Consider the following 12,825-nt stretch of genomic DNA (forward strand, 5'->3'; position numbering starts at 1 on the left):
TCACATGATTTGTATTCTTTTGGGGCAGAGGACACTAATTTCTCTTGAAATTTGGCAGGAAAAAAGACAAAGACATTTTAATTGCGATAGCGTGATGGCGCCATTTACAGCGACGAATTTAAATGAGAAAGTTAGGGTGTCCGGTTGTCTGTTCGTCGTTTCCATTGAAGTCGCACATTTCGGCCAGTGACAGTGTGTATTCCTAATATTTTAACTTGACAATCGAATTATGGAGGCTGCACCCACCTTGGAAACAGTTGTTCAAGCAGTACAAACACTCTACCACAGTCCAGACCTTTCGGCGAAAGAGAAGGCCTCGAAATGGCTAGGAGATCTTCAGAGATCGGTAGGTTACGTTGAACGTTTGACGGATACAACATGTACAAGCCGGGTGTGTGCTGTGAACTTTCGATCAAGAGGTTATTTAGTTTGTATGTATTGCAGCGGAATCGCCTTGTACATCCACCAGTAACTGTCAAATACCAGACGAAATGGCTCACTTACTCGTCATATCACCGCACGTAGCTCGAGATGACGATTTCTTTATTGTCTGATCGCAAACCGAGCCACCGAGGACGCGGCTTGTATTTGAGAACCTCAGGCGTCACGTCAACCTCGACTCACTCAGCGTGCAGGCACAATCTTATCACTCGGTTTGCATGCACGTTTGGACACGAGGGTGTAAACTGTGAAGTGGAAGTAGCCAACGTTTGACTTCTTTATACTCTTTTCAAAAAAATTTTTTGGAGAGAACTCAAGTTTTCAGCGTCAGTTTACGTGGTGAAATCGGTCAATTCATGTGGTTACGCCGGATCAAAACAGGGAGTATTAACAAAATTTTGAATTGCTGTTTATCTGGGCAGTGCGTACAAAGAGGTAAGGTAATCGGACAGAGAGCACAGTCTAGAGCATAATATGTCTTCAAAAGGACTTGTAAGTCACAAAGCTCTCCCAAATTGATTGCCTTTGGTCAAATCCTGTGAAATGTACCCACGAGTCGGCTGTCCTTCCGGCCAAAACTGTCAAAGGCAATTCCTGGTTTGGGGAACAAGTCAACTTGGTTTGAAATGAGATCAGCGTACGTATGTTGTAGAGCAGCCGCTGTGACATGTTATCTCCATTGTAGCTCCGTGTTCATGGAGTTACCTCCATGGTGTAGCAAACTCGTGTGCAGAATCCAGTAATACATTGATATGTCAATGTCAGGGTGAGCATATCATATCATGTGTACACCATGGAGGTACATGTAGAGGCCAGACAGGATAGCACTGGTAACCTACGTGTATGAAGATCACCAGCCCAGCCTCAGTTTCCACATTTAGGTAGAGTCCCTTCTTACTAGTACCTCCATGGTTTCCACTACTGAACAGGTTCCCTGTCACTCGATCATTGGGCTAGGAGAAGCAACAAGCTATTTGCCTGTCAACTTGGGCTCATGACACAGACATGGTGCATGTTTATGTACTGTAACGTCTACACGAATCAATGTGTCATTATTATCAAATGAATAGTAAAAAAATTGGCACGCGTACTTGTGATATTCTTGTGAATGGTAAATGTTGACCAGTTTACAGGGAATGGAGGATGAATAGGTTAAAGGGGAAACAATTCCAGGGATTTCTGCCATGTTACATTAAATACATACTTGTTATCTCCATTATCTGCCACAAACAAAAGAAGAGCAAATAAACTGTTGTCTTTTCATTTGCAGTGCTTGATAAGGACACCATTTTGAATTCACGAAAGGTCATTACAAGCAAAACTTGTGGCAATTTTTGGCCATTTTTGCTCAGAAAGGTGTGTTATTTCCAATCACCCCCACCCCACCAAAACCATGCAAACTATTTGAGGAATATTAACTTTGAGATATGCTATTTACCCATTCACCACCATGGTTTGGCCCAACCCCATTGTTGTCAATGGTGAGTGTGGACCTGTTTACAGGGAATTGGGGGTGAACAGGTTAAACCATGCTGACTTGTTTTGGTCCAAAGCACAGTCCATCCTTTGCCTCCAAACACTAGAAAATTGAAACTTCAGTTGAGTGCCAGTCATCAAATGCCATTCTGTAAACCCCCTTCGATACATGCTGTTCCCTTCATGTAAATCCTGTCTCTACCAAGGTCTAACAACAACTCCCTAAAGCAGTGATTTTATCAATTTCTTATGTACTAAGTGCTGAGTGATTGCTCACTTTTAGTTTGTAACCTGATCTTTAAAGATCAATTCTCTTTTCTACCATGCAGTTGTTAAAGCAAGCATTACAGACTTTATAGCGTAAGGTTATTCACAAAATGCCAGAATTTGTGTCCAAATACATCATGCAGGTGTACACGTCTCAGACAACACTGAAGCTTACGATATACAAGGACATAAATCCCGGTATTTTGTAAGAGTCTTTTATGGTACACCTTTGAGTCCTATTTTGCCAGAAATAGTAGAAATTTAAGTGTTTTTAGGATGCCCATAACACAATGCGTCACATGATTGCGAGCAGACTGGGACCACATTCAGTGCGTCTGCTAAGCACGCAGGCCAAAATTTCAAACAGTGCAGAACAGTGCACATGGCAGATATTTTAGTTCAGCGGCAGAATTTCACTGAAATTCACAGGTTTTGGACTGATCATGATTCAGTGCATGAAGTACTGAATGTTTAGATGTATAGTTTTTTGTAAAAAATGTAAAATCTCTTGCTTTCCCCTCGTTGACATGAAGGTGTTACAAGTTCTTAGGTCAAATAGATTCTTATAACACCTAAGGTTATTGCACTCCACGTATTCCGAAACTCATGTATGACAAAACTCCATAGGTTACAGATGCAGATGTATTTAAAAAATGGAGTTGTGAGCAATATTAATTTCATAATTGTGACCGATAGATAAGGGTGCCAGAAAAATAAAGTAAAATTTGAAATGGAGGGAACCACTTTTTAGCAGTCCCAATTGACACCGCTTGTCACCAGTTTTCTCTATGGAGTATGGCATAGGTCATTCTGGCAGTGGCCCTGCCGCTCTGAGAAACACAGCTCTGTTGACATGGTAACATGTATGGAAATGGTAGACTTAGTCTATATCTGTGTGTACATGGTTACGTGTCTTTATTCAAAAGTCAACTTCCTTGGGGAATTGCATGGCAATTTGCCCCACGAAGAAGTTTATCAAGAACCCTATGTTTGGAATAGAGGGTTGGAGGCTTATGGGAAAGCCATTCGTACATGTACTGCTGCATTTGTACAACATCAGCTTTAAGTGCCCGCAGACATGGAAATACATGTATGTCTGATACTTTTGCCAACAACATCCTGATTTGCAGGAAAATGTATAAATGCAATAGATGTACATGTTACGAAGGAAGGTTATGTATCATGAAACATCAGGCTCTTAGTAGTAGGATAAAGCCCGAGTACGAGGGCTCTTCTGGTATATAAAGTCCAACCCAACGATAAAATGTCGAGGCCGCAGGCCGAGACATTTTATCGTAGGGTTGGACTTTATATACCAGAAGAGCCCGAGTATGAGGGTTTTATCCGACTTAAAAACTATCGCCCCTAACTGATATATTTTCGTTTTCAATGTATTTACGTCAACCGTCCCCTTTGTCAATGTAACTTGTTTAGGATATGAATTAAAACTTTTATTTGTGAAATAGCCTTCCAATGTAATGGAACATCCTATAAATGCCCTAGGGCACATTATGTAAATGCCCTAGGGCACAGCAGATTTTGTGTTGCAGCTGGTTTCCGCTGTATTACCAAGTTTGAATATTAAAACGTACCAGATGTCTACAGAATATGACATGTTCACTTTTGATTGGACAGTACTTTACTATGGCGCTGTCATTTGTTTCTGGAATTTGGTGACCAGGGCTTTACGTGTAAATAAAACACCCTGAATGAGCACTCTGATTGGTCAATCAACAGTGGATATTTTTTAAGTAGTAATACAGTCACACAAACAATGGAAGAGAGAGAGAGAGAGGAGGGGAGGGGGGCATGTCCCATAATCCCCTGTTTGCTTCACAGCCTTTAATCTGTCACTCACAGTGATATGCCCTCAATGATCTGGCTAGACAAGCCCAAAGCCAAAAACGTGCAGGGCTGGCTGCACCAGCTCAGGGCCACATTGTGTAGCCAACATGGGGCTGTGATAGAGTGTACAATGACACATGTGACATTCCAGAATTAGGCCTTCAACAGCATCAGGAATTCCTTTCCACAGCAGACTGGAACTGCAGTTATACATCTGCAATGTAATTTTTCTGTTTACAGAAAAATGACATGTAATTCTGACAGAAATTAACAAGTCTTTTCAGTGTACCTGAGATTTTTTTATTCATAAGCAGTACAAAGAAAGGAGTATATACATGTAGCTCACCAAGTTCACATGCCACTATAAGGTCAAGTTGGTTAAAACCAGCAAGGCTTATACATGTAACGTACATGTTACATTTTCAGACAGGCTTGAATATTTGAAGATCCCTGAAAACACAAATGCGGTCAACATTATTTTCACAGACATAGATTTGAAATTATATACATGTCAAGTAGGTGAATACATGTTGGTTTTGGGGCAATATAGCATTTTATTGACTCGGTAGATGGGAAAATGACAGGCCAAGCAGAGACATGGGTGAAATCTGTGTCACTTCTGTGGTTACATGACTGGGGCTATCACGTTTTGTCAGAGTGGTAAAAACACAGCTAGTATCAGTTCAAATTACAGCAAAAACCGGGTGCGAGCATCCATAGCACATTATATCATCGAAACCTCTGAAATTGAGAACCCATTTTACTGCAGTATGTACAGAATGACCTACCTATTATCCAGTATGAAATGTCAATTTTAAATGAAACATTTAGTTTTGACAAAATATCAATAATGTTCTGGTACTAGTGGTAGTGAAAAACAACTTCTGTAGGTAGTTATTTTAAATTTTTGAGACTTTCAGAAAATCTAAATAGAGACTTCACATTCCAATGTATCATTCCAGTGAGTATTTCATATCCTCTTGTCTTTGCAGGTCCATGCGTGGCAGATGGCAGATCAGCTTATGAGGCTGAGTCAAAATGTTGAATCCAGTTATTTTGCAGCACAAACGATGAGAACAAAAGTAAGTTGGGACACTGAACGTTCCACCGCACAAAATACCAAGTGTCTGTATGATCACACATGGTCATAGCAGCACGCGTTCAATATATCAATACACTGTACAGTTCTGAGCGTTTTATAACCGATAATCATGTCAAAATTATCTCTGCATCCAAAGGTTGATTCTTAGCCCTACACTCTCATTTACATGTTTTGGACATGTACCATACTATTTGTAGATGGTGTTAAAATTTGAAAAATAATATTTGTTTTGGTGGCGACATTTTGAAACCAACTCAGAGCGTAGATTTGTCAGCATTGATAATGTGCAGCTTTTCTGATATACAAAGATTGCATTGCTTGCTTGCTTGTGTGTGTTTACTATATTTTATAATTTATTTTACACTGTTTTTTGTGACAGATTCAATATGCTTTCCATGAATTACCAGCCGATTCCCACGCCTCACTCCGAGACTCGCTCATCGCACACATTGAACAGCTGTCGGCCGAGGCCTCTCCAGTCATCTTAACACAGCTGTGTCTAGCCCTGGCTGACCTGGCCCTGCAGATGGTCATGTGGAAAAACTCAGTTCAGGACCTATTGCAAAGGTAAAAGTCGGCTGGCCAGGTATTTGGTATTGCCCGGTTGTTCTGCGACCATGCTCGTCGCTGTGTTCGTAATCTGCTTTGAAAGGATTTTGGATTCTACATGTAATTAAAATCCTTTTGTGATGTTGTTACGTCAGACGTGAGCGTGTTTGTTCACAAACACTGTTGGGCCAAAAATTAATAAATTGTGCTGTTCCAATAATATGGTTTTCAAAAATAGGTTAGGTAGGTCGGTAGGAATTTTTTTTCCCCAAAAATATTTTTTATTTTTAAATATGCATGTTTTAGGGGTTCAGGGCAGTCAAACACTGGCTACAACATTTCCAGAAAAATGTATCATGCATATAAAAGGAAAAACAGATGAAATACATCCTTGTTCACGCAAGAATCAAATGCCAAGTAATGAACCCGTGATTTTACATGTACTGGTTTTTTCTTTCTTTTTTTTTTTACTTCCGTGTTTACGTAGCTCTAAAAAGTTTAGGGTCAGCAGGTAAAAAATAGGGTAGGTCGCGTTATCGGAACAGTACATTTTTTTTTTGCCTAGGCAGTAAGCATAACCTTCTGACTACAGGCAAACACAGTCCTAACATGTGTATGCATATTTCTGTTCATACTGTATACCACACCAATTTTTTAAGGAAAATACTCAATTTTTATCTTCAAGGTTTGGTAACGACCCCAAGTACTTATCGTTCCTCTTAGAAGTATTAACAGTCATTCCTGAAGAAATAAACAGCAGAACTTTGAGACTTGGCGCTAACAGACGAGAGGAGATTATACAAGAATTTAGTCAGTCAGTTTCTATGGTTATCACACTCTTGGTAAGTCAATTGTCGGAGAATGAGCAGTTTTGTGTCGACACTGTATAATGTAAATGTGTACCAGTGCGCTCGTATGTACTCATGGAACACAATGGAGAAATAATACGAATTATGCAATCTCTTCGAGTGATGTCAGCTTGATATCTGTGGTAACGCTGTATGGCGTGAAGGTGTACAGAACAACACAGAAATAATATGAATCATACAGTCTCATCAGGTGATATTTCTATGTTAATCCAAGTACTTTTCAAAAGTTATATATCACGCTCGCTCCCGTCAGGAATTTCCCTATTGACTGTGCAGAAATGAGCGGTGGGAATGTGTCAACCAAAAATAAGAAACTGTTGTGAAACAATACAAGTACCCCTGAGAGTTGCTCTCAGGATCCACGGTCTTTTTCACATTCACATTACGCCATTCTCAATTACTGAAACGACAAGTTAGCCAATGACATAAAATGCTTGAAAAATGTCACATAAGAGAATGATATTGCAACAGTGAAATCAATTGTATTTACCCGTGATGTCTAGTATGATTGGTAGAAACTTACAACAACACAGCTCATACCTGAACTCTTCCGGTCCCTCGGTGTGTACACAGTAAATATGCGAGGCTGTTCCATCATATGTTTGTACCCCCCTTTCCAGACCAATTGTATAGACACCACCAATGACAGCCGGCTACTAACTAAAGTGTTCAAATGTTTGGCAAGTTGGTTCAATGTAGGAGTTATACCAGATGATCTCATCTCTCAATCCAAAGTAATGAAGGCACCCTTTCATGTTTTGGTAAGTGTTTATATAAATCTTTATCTCCAGGCAAAGAGCATGATCTTTTTCTCAGATGCTTATGCCAGTTACATGTACATGTATGATATCTGTTAACTTCTGTGTTCCCTGTCCTTCGTTGTTCATATGTCACTATCATGTCGAATTGCTTATTATAATATATATTCCATGGTTTATAGTGTTCTCCAATGGTTGGTAAAACAGGAAGATGATTAATTTACATGACAATACATAATTTGCATATTTTGTTGTACAGTTATTGACATTTGAATAGATTGGTCTGAAAACAGGGTTGGCCTGAATCTCACAGTCCGATATGTGGAGAACCCTGGTTTTAAATCGGGAAATGTACAATGTGCCCTCTTAAGTTGTTGTACTTCCAAAATCACATCATACTTATTAGGCAATAAACCGCACATAGCGATGGTATACAACGAGATTTTGACCAGTTCATGACATATGTGCACTGGTCAAGAACTGGTCAAAATCGCGTGGTATACTAGTTGCGTAGGTCATTTATTGCTATTATATCATAATTTTAAATTGAAATTCTGGCATGAAACATCAAAAAGGGACGTTTTCTGTAGCTGAGAGCTATCACCTGTTCCAGCTGTGCTTTTAATATAAATATTGCACGGTTATTTCCATGTCTTGACCAATTAGATCGCAGTATTTTAGTCATCAAAATACTGGTATGATATCATGTCTGGTAGTGCACAGCCTGTATTTATGCAGTGGCTACTGTTGCATTTGTCAACTTAATTTTATCCTGAACGAGAAGTCCTTTGTCAACAGCAATATTGCATATTGCACACGACAAATTTTTGATTGACTTTAACATGTCCAACATAGGCCATCTGAGAATCTTAAACATTTTATGAATGCCAAAAAACTATAAACATGTTCAGTCACTTGATCTAACTTCCTATATATTGCGTTTCTTGTATTTGCATCTTAGTTGAACAGAGAGACACCATCTGGTCTGCATGAAGCGGCAACTGATTGCATCTGTGCTGCCCTGTATGTTGCTGAGGTAAGTGTTTTCACGGAAACTGCAGAAGCCGTTTTCTCTCCCTCATATATTTTTTTTCAAACAACATTCACTGCGTACCTGTTGTTGCAGTTTTCATGTATAAAATGATAATATCTGTTGCCCTCTTTGCAATGTGTTTATTTCTTTACTGTGTTCACAGCAAATTGTTTAAGGTAATATGCCTCTCACGATTGAATGAAACATTGGAAACATTGGTTTATTCTTGTTTATCATCAATAAAGAAAAGCAGGGATTGCCATTCAAACTTGAGCACCAAAAATTTTGCTTAAAATGTTTCACATCTGTCTATTAATCTGCCTCTCTCTCTCTCTCTCTTTCTCTCTCTCTCTCTCTCTCTCTCTCTCTCTCTCTCTCTCTCTCTGTGTCTCTATTTGTTTGTTTGTTTGTTTACAGGATTTGAGTAAACATTACCCCCTAGCTGAGTTATTATCTCAAGGTGTGATGATGTTACAAGAACCTTATCACATGTCAGTTGCAGAGGAGGATATAGACAAGTAAGCAGGCTTTGTCAGCATTTTCTTCAACCTGTTCACCCCCAATTCCCTGTAGACAGGTCCACAATCACCACTGATAACAATGGGTTTTGGCCAAACCATGGTGGTGAAAGGGTTTAGATAGAATGGAGAACGCACATTAGGGACAGTTATTTATTACTTTGCCTGTCTGCTGCGTCTCATATTGAATAGAGTTTTTGCAGCTGTTTGTTTTTATCACAAATTTAATTTTACCGCAAGAATTTTGTTCCTCAAAATGAAAGGTTCCAAACTTCTGTCCAAACTTTCCCCTAGGAATGTTTAAATTATTCTCTTTTATGATAACCAATGAAAATCTTGGATCATTTTGTAAAGTTCAGGATCAAAGAAACAATACATCATGAAAATATCATCAATATTTTTCAACGCCCCTTCTTTATTCTCCTTGAATTCAGGTCAATCAATTTTTGCCGAATATTTACAGAATTAGCAGAATCATTCCTTGAAATTATGGTGAAAATGCCAGGAAAGGTGAGTGTACGACACTATGGATCTATGCAAATTTGCTGATGCACTCTTTTACCATATATGGATCTATGCAAATTAGCGGATGCACTTTCTTACCATATATGGATCCATGCAAATTGCAGTGTCAGGAGTACATGTTATTGCAGTCCCCTTCCTGAAATTGAATGTCTGACATGCTGAGAATATTGATCCACATGTCGTATATAGCTGTAGTAATTTATTTATTTAAGCCAGTTTGTGTTGCAAAAAGTAGGAAAGGAAAATTTGACACTCATGATGAGAAATTGTATAAATATTGGCAAGCCAGCAGCCCATAAAAGCCTCTGTAGACTGTCAGTGTTAAAGGTATACAGTCACCTCTAATCTAAATATGCCCATATATGGTCAAAGGGGCTTTCCTTGGTATTCAAAATGCTCATGTAAGGGCGCTGTTTTTAAACAGCGGCTACCTGCTTAAAATCTGTGATTGGTTAGATTTTCTCTTTCCATGATAACTGTGGCAAAATTGGAACAGGTGACAGTATACCTTTAAAGCAAGAGGGTGATCTTATATAGGAATACATACATGTATGTAGGCAATGGTAGCCAATTGTTTTCAAAGTGTCTAACATTGTGTAGTACCTTACAGAAGAAACTAAGATGATGCTGTCTCTTTCTTAGGGTTTGGGTCAGTTGGCCATTTTAGACTTTCTGCTAACTTGCGTTGGTCATCATCAGTACGAGGTGGCCGAAATCACCTTCAATTTCTGGTACCGCATCTCGGAGACGCTCTACAAGCAGGACAACCAGGAACACTCGGACCTCTTCCGGCCGTACATCCAGAGGCTAATCACGGCGCTGTGTTTCCATTGTCAGATGGATCCGGATCATGTGAGTAATGAGATATGAAACATTCAGAATATTTAATCAGTCTCAAAAAATAAAACCAGGGGATTTGAATATTGTGTGTTGAATTTTGCTGGCAATGCACAGCTTCTCAAAAGCTTTAGCTTTTTGGTTGGCTGAATATTAAATCATTTTAAAAACAGCCAATCAGGTACGTAATACATTTAGTTTCAGACCCCTTAAGTTGCTGTGCATAATTATAATATACCAATCAGCTGCAGTCTTCTGAACGGCAGCAAATTTGCCTAATCTTGCTTGTGATTTTTAAGACCCAACAATGAAGATATGAGCCCATGTTGAAATGTTGAAATGTTTACAAATCCTCAGGGGTCCCATGTTTAGAAGGTATTTGAGGTACCCCCTAGGATTGTGTTCATGAAAAAGATTGTGCCCCGCAATTAGTCAGATGTGCTGTCAACCATAAATTCTGTAACATTTTGCCCAAGCAGCACATGAAAGAGTGCATTCATCCAAGATGTATGCAGGTTTTATGAGAATGTGAGAGAGGTGCTAGGCTGTGTTATGTCAATGTGTTACTTCATAAAAAAACAGGACACTTACAAATCACGGCACTTTTTAGAATTAGAGAAAACACTGTTTCAGTATACTTTGATGAGTAGAACAGGAACTTGCAAGTGACATACAAAACGAAATTACTGAAAAAAAAATCATGAAAAGTTACGGCTACTGGGCCTTTAAATAAATCCTGGTGATAATGTATCGTTGAATTTTTTTTCCGTAATTTAGGAAGGAATTCCGGACGAAAAAGACGACTTTGGTGACTTTCGGATACGAGTCTCCGAGCTGATCAAAGATGTTGTCTTTTTGGTCGGCTCGTCCACATGCTTTAAACAGGTAAGATTTGGCAAAAACAAGCATGAGGTATGGAATTTAATGCCTATGATTTATCAAAGTGGCTTATTCGGTGATTTATTTTTCTCGTCATAGAGGTAAAAAGATTTTAATAGAATTGGGAGAAGTCTTTATGCAGACCTTGATTTACTTATAATCCAGTACAGTAGATTGTTATGACGAAGACTGTTGAACAAAATTCTGTATTTGGGGTTTGACTCTTGCCGGCCACTTGATACTACCAAATACCGTTCATTTTCCTGATAAGTAACATAATTATGCATAAGAAAATTTGAGAAATAGTGGAACGAATTGTTTTACAACTGAAATTTGCAGTTTACTGCGTAAGGGAATGAACTTAACAATACAAAAATTTTATAACATTCCAATGCAGACAGATTCCAAAATGTAACAAAATCGGTTGATGTATAATGTATGTAAGGTATTGTAGAGATACATGTATGTGTGTTGTAAAAGTAAAACCCATTATATTCCATTGGATGCGTTTTGCATATAACTGTCGTTTTATACAAGTCGATTCTAGCTGCTCGCTGCATTCTGGTTGTGCTGCACTGGTTTGTCCATGTGTGAATAAAATGTTGAAATATAAAATAAAATATGTATACGATTCTCAGTGTTTCCGGTAAGGTCTGGGAACAGAGGTGCATGGTTTCGGAAACCAGGTATCATTTCTAATGCCCCCTAAAATGGTTGCATTTGTATACCACAGGGAATCCCCATAACATGATACAGGAACCCTGGTAAAATTTACCTAAGTGCCACCCACAGCAAAAGTACTGACAGTGTTTCAACACGACACGGCAGTGTTTTGACTATTTCCTGATTATCTTGCTTGAAATTTCAGATGTTTGAGGCGTTAGCAGCACAAGGCCCCAACACATCCTGGGAAACCACAGAAGCAGCCCTCTTTGTCATGTCTGCTGTAGCCAAGAATGTTTTACCGTGAGTACCGGTAGTCTGCATTGACCTACATGTATTCACCCATTTTTCAAGCGTAGGCTTTTGCGCCGACACTTTTGAATATGGGATGATACGTTTAACATTGCTGATATTTCATTGTTTTCAAGCTCATGAAATTTTGCAAAAGTCTTTGTTCCTCTCAGATGAAGTGTCAAAAATAACATTTAGACCAGTATTGTAGAACGATACACTGGTTCTACTTTTGTAATGAATGGGGCGCATACATGTACAATTATGTTTTTCACTTATGGCTGTCATTATGGTAGTAAAAAAATTTACACCAGCTTCCCAAAAGAAGTACAATGACAAGCTCCATGTACAAGACAAAACAACAGCGTGAATTGTGAATATTGATAGCAAGTGCAGTATAATATGTAAAACTGGTCTGTCTGGTTAGAATGCATCTCACCAACAGATGTTCAGACACTCAAATTTTATGATACTTTGCTGGTATACTGCTCATATACATGTATATGCCTTTTACACCCATGGCATAAATGAAGTTTTCACCCTCTGATTATGCGAACATCAAAGATTTAGTTTTTCCATGTAAAGTTTACACAGGGTGTAATAGCCGTTTTGAATTTCAACTCTCATTAAATTAAGGTAGATTGTTTCTCTAATCCGAAATTTTGACTCCTGATTTTTACGTTTGATTACAAAAGAGAATAGTTTAAAGTTCTCTCTATGCAGAGTTTTGGTGAAAGTCTAAAACTGTCAGTATTTAGATATTCTGTAAATT

The 12,825-nt window shown here is 38.7% G+C and overlaps 1 protein-coding gene across 1 annotated transcript in view; it reads left to right on the forward strand.

The window, feature by feature from the left end:
- The first annotated feature begins 149 nt into the window (after nt 1-149).
- LOC139119752 (transportin-3-like) overlaps nt 150-12,825 on the forward strand; it is a 29,188-nt gene continuing 16,512 nt past the window's right edge. Inside the window, exons 1-11 of the mRNA XM_070683638.1 lie at nt 150-346; nt 5,022-5,111; nt 5,511-5,698; nt 6,366-6,522; nt 7,170-7,310; nt 8,269-8,343; nt 8,758-8,858; nt 9,293-9,368; nt 10,026-10,235; nt 10,998-11,105; nt 11,968-12,065. Coding sequence (XP_070539739.1) covers nt 230-346; nt 5,022-5,111; nt 5,511-5,698; nt 6,366-6,522; nt 7,170-7,310; nt 8,269-8,343; nt 8,758-8,858; nt 9,293-9,368; nt 10,026-10,235; nt 10,998-11,105; nt 11,968-12,065 — 1,361 coding nt within the window. The 5' untranslated portion in view covers nt 150-229. The remainder of the gene's footprint in view (nt 347-5,021; nt 5,112-5,510; nt 5,699-6,365; nt 6,523-7,169; nt 7,311-8,268; nt 8,344-8,757; nt 8,859-9,292; nt 9,369-10,025; nt 10,236-10,997; nt 11,106-11,967; nt 12,066-12,825) is intronic.

This window comes from Ptychodera flava, chromosome 2 (genome assembly GCF_041260155.1).
Source record: "Ptychodera flava strain L36383 chromosome 2, AS_Pfla_20210202, whole genome shotgun sequence".
NCBI lineage: Eukaryota > Metazoa > Hemichordata > Enteropneusta > Ptychoderidae > Ptychodera > Ptychodera flava.